Genomic DNA, 24,937 nt, shown 5'->3' on the forward strand with positions numbered 1-24,937 from the left:
ATCTTACCTGCCTCTCCCCATGGACTGAGGTGGGGAACACCATCTCAGTTGTTGAATCTCTTCTGACAGGTCATTCCAGAATCTAGGAGCAGCTGGAGTAAAAGTTCTGACAGGAGACCTAATCCTAGCTGACAGGAGTAAATGTCCATCAGAGGAGCTGAGTGTATGGGGTGGATTGTATGGGAGAAAGTGATCCTGTAGTTAGAAAAATACTTTTACCATTGTAGTTTTCATGCAGTTTTAACTTAGCACTCTGTAAATACAGTTTTGATATTTGCCAAGAGCATTGGTGTTAACACACATAACATGACAGCTCCATAATGGAAATTTACATTTAACTTGTGTACCTACATAAATTTGATGCCTTCTGGTACTTAGATATAAAGTATAGTAACATCTAAATGCATTTTTAATACAGAATATCTCTATTTTTGTAGTGTACATGACAGGGCCATGAGGCAGAGATGCTAATTTAGCAAAAATGAGTACCAGCACAATCTTATTGTTACTTTCAATATTAAATCAAAATGTTTTCCTTCTAGTAAATGACACAGCCAGTACTTATGAGACAGATAGAATCATAATGCAACAGAATGGAGGCAGGCTACATAATTGTAAAAGTGAACAAATAGGAAATTGTTGAGCAGGAAAATATATTCTACTGCTCAGGCTGCAATACTCTCTGAGGATGTGTGTATATGTGTGAGAGATAGAGAATTGTAACCTAACAGTTCATCTCTTCTCTCTCATCCTAAACTCTCATCCAGCTTATGCAGTTCAGCCTACTTGTTGAACAGAAAATATTTCTTGCTAGTGCTGGAAAATAATATAAAGAAAGATAGAGATCGATTAAAATGAAAGTCTATAAAAATACCCCTCCCCTTGATGACCACAACCCATAATGCTGACTTGAAATAGTGCACACAGTTATGTTGTAACATATAATGGGGTTAACTGGGCAGGAGTGGCAGGCTAGTGAGCTTTATCAGTTACATACATACATACATTTTGTATCATTCTTCATTATTCCCCAAAGCAGTCTTTCAACTTTTACTTTTCAAAAGATATAATAATAGCCCACTGTTTTGTACTGCTTTTACATTTTGATAGTCACCAGTAAATCTGTAAAATCAGCAAGTTAGTGTCTGACTGCAAGATCGTCTAATTTATATTTTCTGCCATTTTGATTTGCATTCCATATGGAAGTAATATGCCTCATGGTAGCTTGTCTTTCCCACAGAGCCATATTTAATGCACATTTTATGCACTTTTTAATACAAGTTATGCTGTGGTACATGAGGGGCAAAGCAGACAGCTCTGAAGGAGTGGTATCACGCCGCCCCTTTGATTACTGGATTGAGGCTGTAACAACCGCATGCTGTGGCCACAATCCGGCATTTTCCTAGCTCAAACAAGAAGTGGCAGGAAGCCGATCCTTTTAGAGCCGGGAAAAAGCTGACTTTGCCACTGTGGTGGTGGCTTTTCAGCGTTTCTGATGCACCTGTAAATGCTGTGCCAACAAAACTCCATGAAGCCGCGACGTGTGGTCAGCCATGTGGCTTCCTGGCTGCATGGGGGCAGTGTCAGAGTGTGTTGCGTCTAAATGTCATGCTCAGACACTGCTCCTAGTCTGTCTTGGGAGTATAAATACAGAAGGGCAGTTTGCTTCACCCCTGAGTGATTTTCATAGGAGAGGGAAGAAGAGTTTACTTCTGTCTCCTCACAATTTGTGACAAGTCTTATGGAAGCAAAGGCCTGTTACAGACTGCCAAAATAAAGCTGCTTCGGGTCTCTTTGGAGGTATGCTGTTTAAATGATGCATGCGTCCTAAGAATCCGGAAGCTGCACCAAAGCTGCACTCCAGTGCTTAGGAATGGAGTGTGGCTTTGGTGCAACCTCCGGACTCTTAGGACCCATGCATCATTTAAATAGCATACCTCCAAAGGGACCCGAAGTAGCTTTATTTTGACAGTCTGTAACAGGCCAAAGATATTCTTTCTTTCACTGTTCAGTGTGATTACACCAATTCCTAGATTTTTTAAAAAATTCAGAAGAATTCGGCAGAATATCTCCAGTCATCATCAACATACATTAAACAGGACAAGCAGAGCAAAAATTTGGTCTGAGTAATTACTGTTATCTGAAGTTCTCAAGGGTTCAAAGAAACAGGAAGACTGAGCAGCAGGATCATGAAAGATGTCCCTTTGCAGGTAGCAAAAATTAGACTTCAGTATTCCAATCCAACTTAACTGCAAAATCAGCAGAAGACTGTGCATGGATTGTTGTGTCTCTGGATATATTATAGTATATCAGTTTATGTAAAGTTTCTCCCCAGGATGCTGTGATGGGGTTGTGTGGGGAATTATTTATGCTTCACTGGTCTGATGGATGTAGTCTTCCTTCATGTCAAACTTTTTTATGCTCTTATATGGCGGATTTGCCTTTAGAAACATGGTTTCTTCATTCTGTAATGTGCTCACAGAATATGAATTCAAGTTCTTGTCATTGCAGTCACTTGCATAAATATATAAAAAAAACATTTTTGTGCTGTTTTATGTATTGGGTTGATCCATGTTAGGGCTGGCCAATCAGAGATACCAAACTTGTTCCTTCTACATGTTCCCCATGTTATATGGTCTGTAGTAAACATTTTTGGTCCCTGTTTTTCTTGTGTTGGGTTGTGCCTATGGCCAGGGGCCTCTTGTAAAAAATGTTTATAAGCCAGGAGTTGTGATAGGGAAACAGAACTGAGGGATGAAACCTGATTCAGGATCAAAGGACAAACTAAGGGTCAAGGCTGAACAGCAAGCCAGAAGTTGGGACTAAAGAACAGCCAAAAGTTACATGAACACATCAAAGATATCGAAGGTAGTGTTGCTTGGTCAACTGTGAATTGGAACAGGATGGAGCTAAAAAACCAGCCTACTACTTCAACATATGCCTGTACTTATATTTGTTTACTGGGAGTTGTCTCTTGTGAACCACACAACCCCCTGAAATACAGAAACAGCTTTGGAAATATCTCATGATAGGGTTTCTGTTTGAGAGCCAAACCAGAAGTAGGGTTAATTCCAAAGATGCCATAAAAACAGCAGCCATACTTGCTCCCAGTACCACTTTCTTTCCATGTGATCACTGCTGTCTTCAGAGTGCTTTTTCAGCAGCCCCTGTTGCTATTACTGCCTTTCAGCCATCCAGGCTAAATCTGTCTGTTCACTTGAGCTTTTTGATGGCATTTAATACCGATTTCCTTTTAACTGCCTACTGCCTTTGACATTTTATATTTGTAGGTTATTTTGTTTGGTTTTCCATTGCTATTTATTGTTTTCCCCCCTGTTTTATTTGTTTTTAAATTGGTTGATTTGTTTTGTTGTTGATATCTTGCATTGCTGTCTACTGTATTAAGTTTCCTTGAAAACCAAAATGATGGAAAGATAAAATATAAATACTTCATTTGATAAGTATCTATCAGAACTTACTTGTATTCTGAGACTGCATCATTTTGCATCCGCTCCAATCCTCCACTGGCAGTCAGAGACATGGAACAGGAATAGGAAAATGTAGACAGTCAGGACATGGATAAATTCTTCTAGTCACTGCAGAAGTTAAGTGTGGAGGCTAGACATATGGCAGAATTCAACACATGGCTGCTTTGTATTACAGTAATGTATAATTTGGCTTTGAAGAGCATGTTGCACTAACTGTATAGTTTGATATTGTTTTATTTGGCTTTAGATTGTTTTTCTTGAATAAAATTGAAATGCATAGAGTATATCACTGGGGAAGAGATGTATGGTAGAATGGAAAAATATTAATTGCATGCATGACTGCCAAAGTTGGACAGACGTTTCAAATGTTAAAGGGATGGTATTGTATGGGAGAAAAAAATAAACAAGGTAAGCAGAGTGAAAAGCTTATGGGTTAGTACAGTATTTTAGAGTTATATAGTTAATGGGGTTGCTGCAGGTGTAGACTAACATTTATAGCAGTAAAATGTATCGCAAAGAAAAAGAACATATTTTCTGTTATGAGAAAAGTAGTTTTGATACAAAACTGTTAGCTAGAAGAATATGATCAAGGTGTAGCAACAATGTGTTGAAGAAACAATTTTATAAATTTTATAAATTGCATTAAGCTCAACACAACCCCTTTTGTGATTTAATTGGTTAAATTGTTCCATGTCAGATGGAAGGCATGGTTGTGAATAAAATTTAGAAAGGGGTGTTTTGTTTGCTGCTGTTGTACTACACTCATTTTGTCCCTCCACATTTGCAGCTTTGATTTTTGTTGATTTGATTAGTCATGGATTTTATTAATATTTTCTCTCTAGGACTACCTAGGTCCTCCAGTGCAACTCTCTGGTCAATTTTAACCAAAAGTCGCACTGAAGGACCTAGAGAGATTCCTAGAGAGAACACTCCACTAGGCATTTGCAGCTCCTCCAGCGCAATTCTATGGTCAATGCCTGACAGATGTTAACCACAGAGTTGCACTGGAGGACCTAAAGTTTCCTAGAGATTTATTCTCTCAGCTAAAAACGTAGTGTTTTTGTTGTTTGTATTTTTACCACATTCTCGTGGGTCCTGTGCTCCTAACTCCAGTGAATGTGGAGGGATGAATGAATTTTGAAAAGGTGAAATTTTGGTTATATGGGACTTGAAATACTCCAGTCACCCCTCCGTTTTCACAGACCACAGTCTCAATTATTCATGGAAGGGTGAGCCCCATTGGTTAAAATGGGATGCGCATCCAGGGACCATTCAGGCCAGTGGTGACTGCATTTGCCTTTTATTTATCACCATGGTCATCTTATTTAAAGGTATGTGTTATATAGGTTGTATATTGTTATACTAATGTTAAGATGTTCAGACAACTGAAATACAGAGAACAATAATGTATGTGATGTTTCAATAACAGGTTTCATGTTCAAGCTTCAAATTAGGGGGATATGTATAATAATAATAATAATAATAATAATAATAATAATAATTTTATAAGTAAGGAAGAACCAATGTGAATGAAGATTGGTGTGTTGTGGGAAATTTGCCAGATGGTTTGACTAAACAACTTATCTGGGTTAATGGCACCATACTCAATGGCCATATACAACAGACATCAGTAAAGAGGGGCCTCTCAGAATTATTTAGGGGGGTTGCTGGCTGTGATGCTGGCATTTCCCCTCCCTTGAATTTTCCCAGGCTCCCTTGCACTTTTGCGTGCCAGAGAGGAGGCAACCAATCAGTGGCCAACTAAGGGATGAGTGTTTCTAGGGTTATAGACATTGAAGCCATGGACTCCAGTCTGTCTGGGGAGTATAAATTCAGAGTCCTTCAACTCTGCTCAGCAGTTTGGCTTCAATATTAGATTCATTGATTAATTTTCCTACTTTGTTGCAACTTTGATAGTGTGGCCTGGAGAAGAAGCCATACTGGAAGGAAAACTGGACTTTAAACCCATAATTCCTTAAGCCTGGGATTTTAGGAGTAAGGGCATGCTTGGTTATGACCATCTCAGGAGTGGGAACTTCCTCGCTTTCAGATGGCAGAAAACTACACAGAAGCTGTGTGCTTGAGTGGCTTCTCAACTGCCATAGCTGTGGCTGCACCCTGTTTTGGGTCAGGAGGCTGAATTGCACTGAATACTTTTGATCAGGATATCACTGAATATCATTGGGTGAATCTAGAAAAAGATTTCTTAACTTTGGATTCCAAGTTCAGGAGGTATAAATTTAAATTGCTCTGCTGCATTCCATCACTGTATTGCAGACCTACTTGGGGGAAAAACATCTGTCAGGGAGTTGTACATTCCTTACAATATCTGCAATCAATGTAATTGTTAAAGGGGAGAAAAATCTTGGAACAAGAAGAGACATAGTTTGTAGCCAACAAGTTAAATCATCCTGGAGCCATTTTGTAAAGGTGAATGTGTCATACAGTGCTGCTACAGCCAATAAAGCTTTGGGATTCATGTTATATATAACAAAGGGGGTTTGTTGCATCTTAAATATTAACACATTTATTATGGCCTTTCCCCAAGAGGAAGTAAACTAGAAGTTAACAACCTATGAGATGTGGGAAGACATTTTTGTAGGGGAAAAAATCACCCCCAAATTTTGAAGTTCTTGGGAGTTTGGGAGTGAGGATGCTCCTGATATACAGATATGATTGGTGAGCAGAGGGAAACATGACCAAGGGGAAATAAAATGAAGCATAAAAAGCAATATATTTTTATTATAGCAAGAGTGGTTATTCATAAAACAGTTGTTGAGTGATAGCCAGGGATGCAAATCTTTACACACTGTGTTTTCACACATACAAGTTTTCTTCCTGCTGAGATTATGAGACTTTCTGCAAATTTTTCAATTATTTTTCATAGGATAGCAGTTTTTCAAAATAATTAATTTGTGCAAACATTGTGTGCTTATATCAAATCCTCACCTTCCTCACTCCCATAAAATCAGTTTGTTTGCATTTTTTTTTAAAAAAAATCTGCAAACACAAAAAGTCTCATGATGATTGTTAATCCTTTTTCATTGAAAACATGAAAATTTGTAAGGATCCTTGTCATCCATAATCATAATCCAAACACTCTGGCATTTCTGAACATATTAACATATTTAATATGATTTTTAAAACAGTTTGCTCTCTGGATTTTAGAGAATTTGCTTGCCGCAGTTTCTGGGTTTTTTTAAAATTCTCAAATGAGAATTTGTATTCAGTCTTCATTAAACGTAATTGGCTGCTGAACTGTATATAGTAATTTTATGCAAAAGAAGTGGTGCATTATCTCAGTGATTGGTCATAATCTGACATTGTGATCTGTTTTAATTGTGTCCATGGATTAAATAGTACCTTTTAAGTATTCAGTTATGGAATGCAGAGTCCATTGCTAATATTAAATGGCTACCAAATTCCCTCAGATTTCAGTTGAATGGAAGATGTGCCAAACATATTGAAATAAATACAGGTAATAGAGTGCTAAACTTGCACCTAAAATAATTTCTGATGTTTCAAGCATGATAGATTTGGTGTTTGTATGCAGGTAGGCATTTCACCTCTCTCTTCTCAATGGGCTTCACTTTAGAAAAGTGCATGTGGGCAATAAAATGAAAGGAAAACAAAAGTTGTTTCATTAAAGAGATATGAAAATATATGCATGCATTGTGGATATTCCCTGCCCCCAACAAAAACCCTGTAATTATTGTGGTTGTGTAATCAGTCACAAACTGATACAGCAAACACATGCACATATAGAAACACTCTCTTGGACAGATGTAGCTACATAATAGGATTCTTGTGTGTAAATGGGTCAGACTGGGGCAAGAATACTATGCAATGGACCTCAGGTAGATTCAGCCAAAAATGTGGAAATGCTATATCAAAAATATACTGTCCCTTACAAAAAATAATACATATCTGAAGTACAATGCACCATGCCATAGATGTCTGCCTGAAAGGAATAGCTTCTTAACAAATCAATAAAAACAATTTAATAAAACCTACAATGTGTAACAACAATAGTGATTTAATCGGTGCTTTGTCAAGGTAATGGACTGGATGAGGATAAATAAACTGAAGCTCAGTCCAGGCAAGACTTACTGTTCATATGTCCTGTGAAGTGATGCTCAGCCTTTTCTGGAGGGGGTTGCACTCTACTTGAATGATCAACATTGCCATTGGAGGGACAGGTAGCCTTAATGATTCAGAGGAGCTTTTATCATATTGGATTGCAATTCTATCTGGATAGAGATAACCTTGGAATTGTCATTCGTGCTCTGGTAAAATCCCATTTGAACTAAGGCAATGCATTTATGCATGGGCTGCCTTTGAAAACAGTACAAAAATTTCACTTAATTCAAAACAGGGCTGGTAGACTCTAACTGGAACTGCTGTCTACTATGATCATATTATTCCAATGCTTCAACTAGTTGCCAGTCTCTTTCAGATTCAAGGTGCTAGTGATAAGGCCTTAAACAGGAAACAGCTTTCCTGAAGGTGACACTGCTCTAGCAGTTACCTTTAAAAAGTTAAAGATTTCCCCTTTGACAAGGTTGTAAAGTCATGTCTGATTGTAAAGGAGTGGTGCTCATCTCCATTACTAAGCCAAACAGCCAGCATTGTCAAAAACAACTCTGTCATCATGCGACCAGCATGACTGCATAGAATGCTGTTACCTTTCCCCTGAAGCGGTGCCTATTTATCTACTTGTACTTTTACATGCTTTTGAACTGCTAGGTTGGCAGAAGGTGGGACTAGTGATGGGAGCTCACTCACTTGGGCCTTGAACTGTTGACATGCTGATCTTGCAATCGTCAGAGTTGGTGTCTTAACTGCTTCGCCATCATATCCAAAAGTGTGGGACTTCCAGCCAAAGGAAGCCTGGTGAATAACTTCAAGAGAGGATCTTTCAGAAGCAGTAGTCCATCTATGGAATGGCACCTACATGATACTTTTAGGCATCAGAAAAAGATCTTTTTACTTTACCAGGCATTTTAAAAACAGCTTTAGTGCTTTTATTTCTTTGCATTTTAACCCAACTTTAAGTTTTTAATTTGATTTTGTACACTGAACTCTTTTATTTTGCACTGCTAGTTTTATCTCGTTTTTGTAGTCTCTGTCTTCAGTCATTTTTATTGTATTATGGTTGCATTTTAAACACTGCTCTGAGAACTAGAATTTATTTATTTATTTATTTATTTATTTATTTATTTATTTATTACATTTGCACAGTACAGTCATTTATTGTGATCAACAGATCCAATAGAAAACTCAAATATAAAATTAAAAACATTTGTATGCTGCCATTCTCCCAGAAGGGACACAAGGCAGCTAACAGATAACATTTTTTAAAAAAAAATTACAGTAAAATTTAAAATTGTCAAGATAATCTAAAACAGTATAAAATTATATTAAAATATACAAATATATACAAACGTTAACTAAAGTTGTATAACTAAATAATTAAGTTATTAACTAAAATACACATAGTCTGTAAAAACCACCCAGGCATGTTGAAGGCCTGCTTAAATAAAATTGTCTCAGCTTGCTGACTAAAGGCAAGCAGCAAGGGGCCAGTCTAGCCTTCTGTGGAAGAGATAGGGAGCAGCCACCAAGAAGGCTCTCCCTTGTGTCATCACCAAGCAGGCCTGTGAAGATGGTGGGACAGAGAGAAAGCCTTCCCTTGAAGATCTTAGTGTTCTGGCAGGTTCATGGGGGAAATACGGTTCCATCATCATCATCATCATCATTATATCCTGTACAGTAGTTAGTTCCAAATAGACCCAGTGAATTAATGGAACTTACATACATCTTGATTTAGCAACCTCCCAAGGATTTGGTGGGTTTATTCTAGTTGGGAGTAACGAGGATTTAGGTCCTTGATTACTGGGTTGTTTTAAAGTGTCATCTCTCTCTTTCAATCTAAGTCTATAAATAAAACAGGTTAGAATAAATCACATTCTGAGCTAGAAGTTTTTAATTTACCTGTTTACACATGGTATATTGACTGAGTGTCAGTTTTCCTGCTAGCTGTAATTAATATCTCCTGTTTTGGGAAGTGTTATGCATCTTCTTCTCAATCAACAAATGATTGTTAGTGCAATTTAACAAGCCAAGTAAGAGACAATTGACTAGGGTCTCTGAGTATTCATTCATTAACTTTGTTAATTAAAAAGGAAAGTTATATACTTTCATGAATTGTAGTTTTAGTGGAGTCTACTAGGAAAATTAGTCAGATAAAGTGCACATGAATTGCATCGATAATATTACACGACATTTTGACACATGAACCCTGCATCTTGATAATTACTGTGCTGTGTTAATTGTTGCTTACTGATTTGTAATTTGTAATTTCTGTCATTCTTAATGAGCTATTTAAGAATAGATTTTAAAAAATTATTAAATGGAGCCATGTATCTCCATTGGGACATTCAAAAACATTTGTTTGTTTGTTTTATATCCCACCTTTCTCCCAAGGTGAGATTCATCCTAGTGTCAACCATCCTAATGTCAGTACCATGGTGCCCTTATGATGACAGCATGTTTTATATTTTTATCTATACCAACTATACTGAACAAATCTTGAAGCAGAGCAGTATTGCTGAATAAGGAACATGATTTCCTTATTCAGCCTCCAGCGTTAATTACTCTCTCCCCCATGATTGCCTAATTATTTGCAAGAATCAGAAAGCTAGAGTAGTTGTCTTCTACAGTACTACATGAAAGCTGAATTTATCAGCCTCTCAAACTTTACATAAGACATCTGTATTCCACATTTAGATGTAGAAATTGGAAAGTATCCATGGAACCATATGTTTTATTGACTTAGAGAATTTAGACATCCTAAGAGAGCACTACACTTGCAGATTGGCTTCCTGTATACATAGTAAATGCTTTATACTGAAGGTTAGAGCCAACCCAGAATTGGCAAAAACAGCAAAAGCATCTTAAAGTCTTCTGTTTCCCTAGCCTCAAATTGTGCTGTGTGATCTCTGGCTGAGAGTTGAGCAATGAGAATGTAGTAATTGAATAATATTATTCCTCCTGGAATAATTCTTTTTATCTGAGAGGACTGGAAACATAACGTGTTTGATGGTTTTAGCAAATGATACCAGGGATTAACAAACATACAAGAAATAATATCCAGAGAAAATAGAGTTTCAGCAGTAAAGAAATTAAAGTAACATATATCTCCGATACTTGAGATTATCAAACGGAAGGCTTAGTGTCCTCCTCCCATTATTAAATTGGCTTTAAATTGACCAAATTGCATGACTGGGGTTCATACCTCCACACACTTGTCCCGTGAGTAAAGTGTAATGGAGCTGTCATTTGGTAATAATGGGAACTTCCATTATTACCAAATGACAGCTCCATTACACTTTACTGACAGGACAAACACAAGGGGATGGCTCCATTACGCTTTAGACATGGGAGAAAGACGAGAGTAGCGCACAGGGGTGTAAACCCTGATTGCGCAATTTGGACAGTTTAAAGCTGATTTAATGACGTGAGGAGGACGCCAAGCCTCCCGTGTGATTATTTCAACTGTCACACACTGTTCCTTTACATGTAACACATGTTGTTGCTGCTGTTGTTGTGCACCTCCAAGTCATTGTTTTACTTATGGCGACTCTAAGGTGAACCCTGTTACAGGGTTTTCTTGGCAAATTTTTTCAGAGGTGGTTTATCATTGTCATCCTCTGAGGCTGAGAGAGTGTGACTTGCCCAAGGTCACCCAGTGGGGTTTTATGCTTGAGCAGAGATTCAAACCCTAGTCTCCAGAGTCATAGTCCAACCACTACACCATACTGGCTCTCTAGACAGTAGCTAAATACCTGTGTTTAATATATTTAACATGAAAACATTAGATTTGACCAAACAGCATGGTAGTGATAGAACAGTCCTCATTATTAGATTTATTATAGAGTGTAGGATGTTTGTGTGGTTTGCGTGTGTATGTGTGTGTGTGTGTGTGTGTGTGTGTATGTGTGTATAGGATAAGCATCCTTTCCTGTATAAACCAGTTTAGCTTTCTGGACAAGTCATGCTATGATATAAATTATTTTTAACTTGCACAGCTGCTGATTTTATGCAAGGATTAAGTGGATTAAAGAGAAAAATACAGTTTGCAGATTCCAACATCCACTATGATTCAAGGGTATGTGATGCTTTATGACACAAATTTCAGGCTTAATAAATAAATAAAGAGTGTATAATCACAAACTGTTGCTTTTCCTGTGCTGACAGTATGCTAATAGTGTAGAAAATTTGTCACAAACCGTGTATCACAGGCACAGTTGCTGTTATTCATCTTCTTTACTACAGATTGATCACAAAGACAGTTCTCCTTTGGACCAGATAGCTTTTGGATTCTAGAGAAATACAGTGGATCCTTGTTATACGCTGGGGTTTGGTTCCAAGATCCCCCGTGTATAACAAAATCCGTGTATGCTCAAGTCCCATTAAATATAATGACATAGCAAAATGGTGTCCCTAATAAAAATGGAACATCAAGGTAAATTTATACTTTTTTGGAACATTTTCAAACCGTGTATGCTTGAATCCGTGTATAAAAAATCCGTGTATAAGAAGGGCCGACTTACCTTTTACCAATCTGTCTTGTGCAAGGCACATCTGCATTCACTGATAACAGCATAGATGCAGTCTCTTCATGGTCAATCACATTCCATATGCCACAGCAGTACGCTGGAAAATTCTAGAATTGCATGGACAAGCTAAATCCCATGTGCCTACTGGACCTAATTATCTCCCTCTTGTTCCACAAAGTAGTGATCAGGTGGGAAGGACCCATGCAGCTGATTATTCCCTGTGAAGTTCCAGCATTTACACACATTTGCTGGGCTCTCTACTTTATGTATAAAGTATTGTTAGAAAGCACACCTTTGGGATGTATCCAATTGTATGCTTTTACTCATTGTGAACAAAGGAAAGAACCCAAATGAATCTAGAACCTGTCCTTGTGAGAACTGTTTTTCACAAGGACAGGGCCTAGATTCATTTGAGTTCTCATCTATGGGCCTGCGGTGGAAAGGCAGGGATTAGGGATGGTTGTCACCATCTCCTCGTGCACCTGACATTTCCTCTGGCTGTTCAGCAAGTATCACACAGGTTATGTACGGAGACAGTCCTCTGGCTTGCTGCCTGGTTGCTTGGCTAAACAGGAGCCAAGGCAGCAAGCTTGGGGACTTCTTAGGCAAAGCGGAGTGCTGCACTCTTCACTCCAGTCTGCCTGGGGAGCATATATGTGCTTTCTGGCTGAGCACCCAGTTGGCTCTGGCTTTTCCTCTCCCTTCCTTGAATCAGTTTTTGTCACAAAGATTTCAGTTATGTCTGTTACCGTTTATGCTATGGTGTTTTTACTTTAGTGATTTATATGATTCTATGATTCAGCACCCTTGACACCATTTTGGAAGGTGGTTTTGGCACTGGCCTGAATTCCTTTGGAGGAATGAGCTTGTATGCATATCCATTTGGGGATCCCCTTAAAGGATCTTGGAGTGAAACAAGTCAAGAGAAAATCCAACTTGGGGGCTAGTAAATCTGTTTCACTTGCAAGTGACATCATGGGGAGCTACACAGTGATTTAAAAGCATTTTAAAGCTGTCATTCCCCTTTCCTTCCACCTGACGGTTTTACCACCAGAAGGACTCAGAAGAGGAGCATCATCAGCATCATGACAAGTGGGTCATGATATGTTTGGATCTGTGCCTTATGTTGCACCAAGACTGCAGTGATTGTTACTAATAAAGCTGTGGTCATGTTTTATACCAAGAATGTGCTTGTGGGTGTTTAGCATTCTCTCTTCTTCTGCTTTCCCTTTAACTACTGGGCTCCAGTTTCCCCTTCCTGGGGCAGTTGCTGCTCTCTATACTGTCCCATAGAGACAGTTGGGAGTTCCCAACACTAGAGAATTTTGAGGTGCAGATTGCTGCAGAAAGAAAGGACAATTCAGGAAAAGTATTTTACATTGCCTTCTAAGAGAGGTACAACAGAATGGATTCAAACCGTTGTTTTTAAGGTGTTGTTCATGAAGTGGGGTCCAGTCTTACTAAAATCGCTATTTTAAAAAGACTGGAAAAGACAGTAGGTAATAGTGCAAACAAACTACACACACACACACACACACACACACACACACACGCATGCACGGACACCAGTAAATACTGAAATGCTATTTTATTTTAAATATGTTGTATATTGAAATAACCAAATGCTCTGTTTAAGTACGTACTGTATAGTCCCTTGAATCCATATAAGTTCCAAATCGAACTGAAAGCTAACATTTAAAATTATTTTCTCACTAATCTTGAGTGCTGAATCAATTCAATCTTTCAGAATGTGTTAGAAAAATGTTCTCAGCAGTCCTATACTACAGCTAATAAATCTTATTTATTCTCTTTGTTCTTTGAATAATTAGTAATATATTTACTCATTAGTGCTGTATAAGCTGGATATATTAAACATTAGCTGTTATATTTAACTTCCCAGTTTTTTTGTTCTTAATATGTCTTTATTTAAGGATGGCTTTTAATTTTGTTTCTAGAGGTCCAGCGCGAGCAAGGACTATGGCATACTTTGGAGAAGGAAAAGGCCCCATCCATGTGGACAATGTGAAATGTACTGGAAATGAAAGATCCTTAGCTGACTGCATTAAACAGGATATTGGCAGACACAATTGCCGACACAGTGAAGATGCTGGGGTGATCTGTGACTATCTGAACAAGAAGGCATCTAGCAACAGTAATAAAGGTGAAATGGTTATAAAAGTGAATATGTGTATGTGTGGTGGAAAGAAAGAGAGATTTAGCGGAAGATGTATATATTACAGAGAAAATCAATTATATTTTATTTTTGTAAAAAGAAGTGGTAGGCCAGGGACGTAACTAGGATTTTAGGAAGGGGGGGGGTCCAGACTAAGGACTACCATTATAATGGGGCTTGGGTGCAGCGGCGCAGCAGCACACACCATTCATTTTTCTAATGGAAGGGGGGGTCTGGACCCCAAGAACACCCCCCCCCCGGCTACGTCCCTGGGTAGGCCAGCATTGGTGTTTATACAAGGACAACAGAAACAAGTGCTTATGTTTATGGGAGACTTTAACCTCTGTGATTCTGTTCCTCCTTAGATTCTCTTGCTTCTGTGTGCGGTTTGAGATTATTGCATCGTCGTCAGAAACGGATCATTGGAGGGAAAAATTCTTTACGGTAAATGCAAGCAGAGAAAAGCTGTTGGCTTGGATTCAGAACTCTAGCCTCTTTTCTTCCCCATGTGATTGGATAACACTTAAAATGTTTGTATCAAATGAGCATATTAGAGATTTGATATAGTGTGTTGATACATTTGCATGAGGAGCACATGGATTCAAGTGTGTTCACCTATTTTAAGATACTAAATGGTTTCAGTCAGGCTATTAATATCTCTGATCCTGCTCTCCAAATAATAATCAATGTGACAAGAATAGCAAGACACCCTGCGTGTGTTATGTTACAAAGTGTAAGGTTTTCTGTTGTACATGGTCCTTGCCACAGGATTTGTAATGCATTGCATTTAGTTTTTTACCTCTTAATTAATAATCTAATAACTCTGAAATCTAGACAACCTTTGTACTCTCCCATTTGCTCTTCCCTGTGTAGGAGAGGGTGAACTGAAGTTAACAAACTATTAAATTATCAATGCCATTTTGTATGCAATTGTTATTGTGCATATCCTTTGGCCATCACTAAACTAAGCCTAAGCAGGTATAAATATCTTGTTGGTTTTAGCTGCCCTCAAGTCAACCTTGACTCATGACAACCCTGTGGATGTGGCATCTGCAAGTCCCCTTATCCTATATTTCTCTCCTCAGGTTCTACAGGCTCAGGCCTGTAGTCTCCCTGACTGAGTCTAGCCATCTGGCATGTGGTCTTACAGTATCTAACAAGCAGATATGCTGATACTCAGTTATGCACACCAATATAACACCATTTAAAAAACAATAAACAAGTCACTCGAACTTCCTGTCTCTTCAGAATTGTTATTTCCTTGTGGAAATGATATCGTGACTACTGGTCCTTTCTGTCTTGCCCCAACCACCACAAGGTTCTTCCTCTGCCACCAATGTGAATCTGCTGCTCATCCAAAATTTCCAGAAAATTTAGAAAAAATATCAAATTTTTTCCCCTTGTGGATTAAAGCCCTCAGGTGACTAAAAACCCCAGACCTACCATGAATTGGTCAGAAAGAATTGTATCTGGATTACTGGCAATTCAAAGTTAGTGAGAGTTTATTTTGAATAGTGTAGACAAGGACCATGACTCCCTTCTGGTTTATCTAAGATTTGAGTGAAAGTACTGCGTGGAGATTTTTTAAATAAATCTCTAGCATCTCTGCAGCCTCAGGTAGCATGAGTACTTGCAAGTTAATTTGGCCTTATGATTGTTAGTTTACAGGGTTCCACAGGGGTCAACACTGCACTTTTCATCATTTGCATGAAGCCACTGGAGAGCGGTTATTTGGAGTCAAGTCTTATTAGTATGTTCATTATAGCTACTTCAGCCTGTCTTTTTCAGGCTTTGGAAATCCTGTGTTGCTTTCTGGACTCAATGAGGGATTAGACATGACTGGAAAAAACCTGAGGCTCAGTATAGAAAAGACAGAATAGTCACCCTGGATTGTGAATACAATTTGTTCTATATGGGGTTGCACTCTCTCTAAAAGCCAAACCAACCAAAGTCCCTATAGCTGAAAAAACCCAAGATAAAAACCAAACAAAACAACCGAAGGGTTCTGGCAAAATATATATATATATAAGGAAATAACAGCACCCTGGAGCAAAAAAACAATATATTATCTTAAAGGATATAAATACCCCACTGAAAAATCTAAAAATGCTAAGGGTGAATATTTATAGATAATAAAATATCCAAAATTCAATACCAGAGAAACTAAACCCTGGAGAAAAGCCAATAAAACATCAGAAAGGGTAGAGAAAAAAAAACCTTTTTATTTGGCAATTATAAACATTAAATCAATTCTAATAATAAAAGCCAAAGGCCAGACACGTTTCGACTGACGTCTTCTTCAGTGGACTGCCAATGTTAAAAATATAAAATATATAGCAACTCCTTAGCACACAATGTGACTGTACTGAATTCAAAAGCTGTGTGTATTTATACCCTTTAAGATACTATATTGTTTTTTTGCTCCAGGGTGCTGTTATTTCCTTATATATATATTTTGCCAGAACTCTCTCTAAAAGACCAAGTGAACAGGTTAGCAATGTAATGGGATCAGCATTGCTCCTGGGAAACAAGATGGCTGTTGGGACTAGGAGTGCAATCTGCCATTTTCATCTGGATCAGTAGCTACACATATTTCTAGACAAGGAAGATTTGGCCATAGTGATAATTACCTATAGATTTGATTTGTTTAGTGAATGATGTGTGGATCTGCCTTTGAAAAGTATTTGGGAGCTAGTGTTTCTACAAAATTCAGTGGCCAGGCTGTTGTCTTGAGCCAACTGTGGTGGCTTCCAGTTTGCTTCTAATAATCCAAGGATCTGGTTTTAACCTACAAAGTGTGAAACTTCTTGGATATTTGAAATAACACATCCTCCTACTATATGAGACTGTCTGGAAGTTGAGAGGTTCAGCAAATGTCCTGCTGTATCTCACCATCATGAGAAACGTCTTGGATATGTACATGAGATGGGGCTTTCTCTGTCGCATCATACATCCTAGAACTCCTTCCCAAGGGAAGCCCAACTAGCTTGATCACTGTTGATTTCCTTGACAGATAGATAAATCTATGTTATTCTGTATGATCTTTGTTTTTTCAAACTGTGTTTAAATGTGTTTTCAAAGGCTTTTTAAAATAAGTTGTCTTGTACATCACTTTGGTAACCCTGGTGGGCTGAAAAAGTAGTTAACAAATACACGTAGGAACTCATAAATAAGATGAATTGTTTCTATTCTATTTCTAGAGGTGGATGGCCCTGGCAGGTTGCTCTGCGCCTGAAATCATCCCATGGAGATGGAAGATTGTTGTGTGGTGCCACTCTTATCAGCAGCTGCTGGGTGCTCACTGCAGCACATTGTTTTAAGAGGTACTGTTGCAACTTTCTTCAAGTAGTGGATATCCACATTTTTGGTTGCAACAAATAGATCCCATATTCCTGAAGTTGACTTCCCCTGCGGTAGCATGAAACGTAAAGCAGCCCTTCCACAAGTGAGCCATACTTTCCACATGCAAAATCTTGGCTTTTATCCAAGTGTTATGAAACATTAACTCCTATTCCATTAAGCATCTGAGAGTTGTTGGGTTTAATTTCACTAAAATGGTTCAGTTCTGTTCAATTAATAACAGTATGCTAGCTCTAATTATATTGCTCTATCTTAACTGGCTTGTGAATTTGGCTGATAATATATTTCTATATAAAAACTCCACATACTACCTGATGTATAAAATAGGAACATTTCCCATTATATGAATAAATAAATAAAACCACCACACAAAAATTTAGTTAGATTAGTGAAAATGTATCTGAACTGGTTTCAGTTACTTTCATTAGTATGCACAAATAGGGTGTTCAGGAGGAATAATGTGTTACATTATTTTTACTTTTGCAGCCAAATACAAACTTCTGATTTCAAGAAACATAAATGCGCCTAGTTCTGTGGTGGCTTGTAACTATTGCTTACCTTTTGAAGTTAGCACCCAGTATTATTCCATGTTCTGACCATACAGAGTTGCCAACATTTGCCTGTCTTTTATTATTATTATTATATATCCTTTGGGAATAAAATATACGGTGCCATACTTAGGATATTATGATGCATTCGCTGGGGTTAGGGGCACAGGACCTCCATGAAAGTGGAAAAACCATAATTTTTTTTTAAAAAAAACTTTTTTTTAACCTGAGAGAACACCTAACTAGGAATCTTTACATCCTCCAGCACAACTCTGTGGTCAACATCTGCTGGAAGCTGGTCATAGAATCATTTTGGAGGACCTACAAATGCATATAGAAGTGTTTTCTGTAGGAATCTTTAGGTCTTCCATCTATGATCTCTGTGGTCAACTTCCAGAAGAGTTGTGTTGAATCACCTAGAGATTCCCAGAGAGAACATATTACTCAAATCCATGAATAATCAAATCTGCAAAAGTTAAAGCCATATATCGGAGGGCTGACTGTATTTATTTGACTGGTTTATCAGTGACCTCTTTCTGCCTTTGTTTGTAACTAGTACTGGGAAGTTCAGGTCAATAAGGACAAGGAAGTCTCAGTATTAATTAGGAGTAGGCCTAAGTACCCTAAAGCCATCAGATCCCATCTGATCTTGGTCAGCACCGGTTAGTACTTGGTTGGGAGAAGCACCAATAACAAGTGCTCTAAGCTACATTTCAGAGGAAGGAATTGGCAAAACCATCTCTGAGTATTCCTCTAAGAAAACCCTATGAAATTCATGAGGTAGTCATAAGTCGACAGGTGATTTGAAAGCACATACATACACACACAGAGAAACAAAACTGATCATACACATATCAAAAGAAAGTTACAGTATGTAGTAACATTTTCCAAACTTTAACACGTAATCAGACAGTTGTTTCATAGGGTGGACTAGGGGCCAAGAGTTCTTAAAGGCAATGGGATCTGCAGTTTAGAGTTTTGTAGAAAAGTACTTAGGATATCTAGATTTGCATAACATGTTCAGTTCTACTTTATGTTATGCAAATCTAGATAACCTAAGTACTTTTCTACAAAACTGAATACATCTCTTGTTGACACAGACCTAGGTGCTATTTCATTTTAGGATCCCAAGCAAGGTTTAGTCAAAGATTAAAATATCACTGTGGAATTATGAAATCTGACAAGAAGTTCAACTGGACCACATGTTTCATTGTGTACGTACTTGTATGTGTGCTTTTACAAAGTGATGGAAGTGCATTTACTAAGTTCAACAAGGAGAGAGATTTGTGTTCTTGTTTTCTTTGCATATTCTCACTTCATCGATGAAAACAGTAAAACTAGCTCAGGGACTTGCCACATCAGTCAAATTACTATATCAAATCAACTCCTGAAGGGTGACACTGTGGAAGAAACACTTGGATGGGAATTTAATCCATTCCTGTCAGAATCCTTTTTACATTCCAGGCATTACATCTGCTCTGTAAATAGTCTGCCCCTGGTTAAAGGAAGGACATAAAATGCCCTATAGCCTGTACTGTTCAGCTTTCTTAAACAAGCTATTTTAAATTCACTAGGAGGCAAAAAGTACAGTGGGTCCTTGTTATCTGCTGGGGTTTGGTTCCAGGACCCCCTGTGGATACCAAAGTCCATGGGTGCTCAAGTCCCATTAAATACAATGTCATAGAATATGGTGTCCCTTATATAAAAGGAAAAAAAAATCAAGGTTTGATATTTTGAATTTATACTTTTAAAAAATATTTTCAAGGATAAAAAAAAAATCAATGGATAAGGAGGGCCAACTGTATGCTATGTTCTTTTTCCTAGTCTTAAATGCATGAACCCTTTCACAGTGTTACATGAAAAAATAATCTGAAGATCCTTAAAAATTTTCAATTTTACAAGTCTATCAGGATAAAACAGTCTTCAACTTGCTGACAGGACAGCAGAGTGGCTCCCTAGGGAGGGAACTCCAGATCCTAGGGGCTGTTATTGAGAAGGCCCTGTCTTGTGTACTTACCAACCATACCAGTTAAGGTGGCAGGAGTGAAAGAAGTGGCCAGGCTTGTATGGGGAGATACAGGGAGCATTTGTTCTGCACTGCAGAAATAATGCAGTTTGACACCACTTTAAGTGCTACAACTCCATCATATGGAATCCTGGGATTTGTGGTTTTACAAGGTCTTTGGCCTTCTCTGCTAAAAAGTGCTGATTCCTCACAAAATTACAAACCCCAGGATTCTGTAAAATGGAATCATGCCAGTTAAAATAGTGTCAAGCTGCAATAGTTCTAGTGTAGATGCACCCATGGTCTGTCAGATAGCCTGGACCTATGCCATATAGAGTTTATAGTTAATATTCAGCACAATGGGCAGATTGTTTTACATTATCCAGCTTTTTATTATTTTAAGTCTTTATTATTATTTAAAGCTACATCTTTTTCCATTTAAGGTTCCAGACACAAACAAACAGCAATGGGATTTGAGGATTACGCAAAATATTAGTGTTGGAAAAGGTGTTATACTTTTTAATACTCCTCCTCCCACTATTTTGTCCCTCTGTGCAGCCATAACATACAAACTCTGTAGAGCACTTAAAACAATGCACTGATTTATGAATAACTTTTTTCTCTCCTATAAATTTTTTCCTATAGTAAAAATAAACTGTATGACTAAGTTAATTGGCTTATATTTGTCTGATTGTCTAGGGCTACCAGTTTAAGCCGCCGCCACCACCAATTTTAGAGGTTTCTGCTTTAGAAACAAACGTATTTCACAAAGCTTGAGTCTTTAATTAAATTTTCCCAGGGTATGTCACTGAAGAAGGCCAGGTCCATAGATGGCAAACTGATGACAGTCGGCTGCCCACCACATCTAATAATAGTCCCCAAACTTTCTGTTTGTTACTGAAATCTTAAATCCTTCCATGTAGACATGGCTAGAAGGTTGCTTATGTGAACAATGTGTACCGACATAAGAACCAAATCTCCTCCTTGCAACATTTTCATCTGTTCTATTAAAAAATAAAATGTTATTTTGATTATTTTTTCTTCTTCATTTCAGGTATGGCAATAACACTCGGAACTATGTGATACGTGTTGGGGACTACCACACGCTGGTACCTGAGGAGTATGAGGAAGAAATTGGAGTGCAAGAGATTGTGCAGCATAAAGAATATAGGCCAGACAGCAGTGATTATGACATTGCACTAGTACGTCTGGAAGGACCTGAAGAACAGTGCGCTCGGTTTAGCACTCATGTTTTACCAGCCTGCTTGCCTCTCAGGCGTGAGAGGCCACAGAAAACTGCACCTAATTGTTATATCACTGGTTGGGGTGACACAGGTAAGACTATCTGTGTATTTGAGGAGTATGGCTACCATCCTGTATTGCATGTTGTATTGCAGATTCATAACCTAATTACAGATCCATAACTGCTCTGTGATCATGACTGTGGCACTATTGTCACAAGTGTAAATGCCACCCTCAAGTTACCGTAAATTAAAAGCTAATATCTGCACTGAGTGATGAAGATCTGTTCTCCTGGCAATTGTATGATGTTTCTAGCTCCCTCCGACCAATATATGGGGTTGTAATGAGAAATTGTTACAGGGGCCTTGCTACAGATTGTTGCAGTCTTGCTTGATAATGGGAGGAGGCTACAAATATCCTTTTACATACTGATCTCAGTGGAACAGACCTCCAATGCTGGCTGTTCAGATAGGTTTTGGTGGTTGGAATCTGTTAACTTACAGATTCATCACAGATTCATCACAAAGCAGACAATGTGGGAACTTGGCCTATATTGTTAGAGTGCAGTGTATTAACAGTGTTCCTGGTAGAGTTTGCCTTACCAGGGAGTTGGTCTATCTCCTTTCTGTTATCCTGGAAGGGTGTCCTCTTAACATGCAAAATCAATGTTCATTGCTTTGAGTAAGGAGCATGAAAATTTGAAGGGTTGGGGAGATTCTTCAGGATAGGCCACAGGTCTGCAGTGCTAAGAAGTTTGGACAGCCCTGTTCCGTGAACAGAATTCCAGTCACAAATGTTAAAAATCTAGCTGTTTTGGTCTTGGAGATTTCAGAATTTTTCCATTTCTTTTTTGTACAATTCTTTCTGATACAACGTATATAATGTTCAAATTTCATGAATTTCTACAGAACAGTGTGATCAGTGTTTTCTAATGCTCTCAGTTTAAAAGACTCTTTGTTTTAAGAGACTCTTTCCTTCATTTTCCTTAGTATATTTTCTCCCCTGGTAGTTGCACCTTTCTCTTGTTCTCTGTGGTATCATCTGTTGCTTCTTTGAAGAAGCTTGAATGAAAGTACTTCTACACTACAGCTTACAGACACAAGAGGTTTTCCTAGAAGAGCCATAGACTGTATTTTGGTTTTAGCTCATTATGCCATTGCCTATCTATTTTACCCCAGTATAACAACTAACTAGAGTGGAGATGTTTTATAGCATTCAACTAAGGGTTTTTTTTGGGGGGGGGGGGCAGTTACAAGGTTCATGATCTCACAAAGCTTGGTGCTTTGTTCTTCTTTAATTAAAGTTGGTAAAAAGGTGGCCAATATTTGTTCTTCTCTTACATTCATTCAAGTGTCATTGTATGAACAGATGTCCCTTCAGTATGGAACAAAATGTAATACTACATACACAATGATACATTACTGTTGTATTTCTGCTTAGCTTGGCATTTCTAGATCAAAGTAAGTATTTGTCAATTTACAATTTTTTATTAACTGCAACGAGGTACATGAATTACACAAGTGTACAAGGTTTTCAAATCAACAGTGCAGTACTTTATTTTATAGTAAAATGTATCCATATTGTAGTTCAAGTAAAGTCTTACCATGCTGTAAATTCAGTAAGAGAATTATTGAAAAAATCACTTTTTAAATGTTTAAATGCAATTTGATTGCATTTGAACTTTTATCTGGCAAGGGCTTTGTGTATTGTTTTGTTTTTCCGCCACAAAAACAATAACAACAAAACAAAACAAAACATACTTGTGGAAGCAGAGTTTCTTTGTCAGTGATCTGTCATTATTTATAAATAATAAATATATATTTTTATTTTTATCCCGCTTTTTGCCAAGAAATCAAAGCGGCGTACAACAGGCTAAAATATATCCATATATACATAGTTCCCCCTCCCTTAAAACAGGATTAAACAGTATAAGACTAAAACTAACTTTTTAAAATCCAAGCAATAACCATGGGCAGAGTTCGATAAATGGGAAAGTCTTTTTCGTGGCTGAGTATTTTATTCCAGGAAGGCCTGCTGGAAGAGCTTTTTTGAAGCTCTCTAGATCGATAATTTGACAGATCTTGTCTGGCAGGCCACTCCATAAGTTGGGAGTGGCTGCAGAAAATGTCCTCTGGGAGGTCGTCATCAATCTGGTCTTTAAGGGCTGTAGTAAATTCCTCCCAGAGGACCTGAGTGTACGGGGCAGATTATATGGAAGCAGGCAAGCCCTTAGATAGCCCAAGCCATGTAGGGCTTTAAAGGTGATAACAAACACCTTGTACTGTGCCCGGAAACTAATAGGCAGCAGTGGAGTGACTTCAATATTGGTGTTATATGGTCACTCCTCGCTGTTCCTGTGACCAACCTGGCTGCCATATTCTGTACCAACTCGAGTTTCCAGACTAGGCACAAGGGTAGCCCCATGTAGAGGACATTACAAAAATCAAGTCTTAAGGTTACCAGTGCGTGTACTACAGTTTTGAGGTCACCCTGTCCCAGGAAAGGGCGCAGCTGGCGTATTAGCCGGAGCTGATAACAGGCACTCTTGATTGTCGCATTCACTTGATTCCTCATATGAAGCGATGGGTCAAGAAGCATCCCCAGACTGCAAACACAGTCCTTCGAGGAGAGCGCGAACCCCTCTAGGACTGGAGGTTGCAACCCAAAACCTGGTATGGAGGCCCCTACCGTAAGTACCTCCATTTTGTCTCGATTCAACTTGAGCTTGTTTTCCCTCATCCAATCCATTACTGCCTGAAGACACTGGTTAAGAGGGGAGAAATGCCATCTGTTGCTGTTGCTAATGACATAGAGACATATATTTGGGTGTCATCAGCGTCCTGATAACACCTGGCCCCATATCCACAGATGATTTCTCCCAGCGGCTTCATATAAATGTTAAATAGCATTGGGGACAGGATGGCGCCTTGAGGGACACCTCAGTTAAGCTCTGTTTTTGAAGAGCAACTTTCACACTTTGTTAATCTGTCCCATTTCATACTAATGTGACAGTGCAATAGTCTGTCCTGGGTTTGTAACTAGTAATTTTGGAACCCACATTTACACCAGATTTTAACAGTGCCACACTACTGAATCACAAGCAATTACACTTTTAGTAACAGACCACAAAACTGTAAAATATCTGTTGAACAGGTTTCTGCAAAACGGTTGTTGTATACCCCTGTGCCATTTTTTAAAAATCACTCTAATATAATAATTTATATTTAATAGTATTTTAAACTCTGTACTTAATGTTGTATTTTAACGTGTTGTATTGTGCATGTTTTTTTTGTTATTGACCAAAAGGTAAATATATGTATCTATGGAAAAGAGCCACCATATACCACTTTGCCATTTTGGCATCAGTATCTTGAATTGTATTCTTTGAAGACTGGAATTTCATGAACTGATTTTTCTGCACTGGACTGAGGCATAAATTAAACAACCACTACTTTCAGATATCTGTATGCTATACTTTAATATCATGTGTGTGTTGTATG

At 38.2% G+C, this 24,937-nt stretch overlaps 1 protein-coding gene across 1 annotated transcript in view; it reads left to right on the top strand.

Annotated features, from left to right (window-relative positions):
• Window positions 1–24,937, top strand: part of PRSS12 (serine protease 12) — a gene marked incomplete at its 5' end in the record, with an annotated part of 65,551 nt that overhangs the window by 38,292 nt on the left and 2,322 nt on the right. The window contains 4 exons of the mRNA XM_042469694.1: window positions 14,065–14,270; window positions 14,648–14,726; window positions 17,483–17,605; window positions 21,250–21,530. Of these exons, the coding sequence (XP_042325628.1) occupies window positions 14,065–14,270; window positions 14,648–14,726; window positions 17,483–17,605; window positions 21,250–21,530 (689 nt within the window). The remainder of the gene's footprint in view (window positions 1–14,064; window positions 14,271–14,647; window positions 14,727–17,482; window positions 17,606–21,249; window positions 21,531–24,937) is intronic.

Source organism: Sceloporus undulatus, chromosome 5, assembly GCF_019175285.1.
Source record: "Sceloporus undulatus isolate JIND9_A2432 ecotype Alabama chromosome 5, SceUnd_v1.1, whole genome shotgun sequence".
In the NCBI taxonomy this organism is placed as follows: domain Eukaryota; kingdom Metazoa; phylum Chordata; class Lepidosauria; order Squamata; family Phrynosomatidae; genus Sceloporus; species Sceloporus undulatus.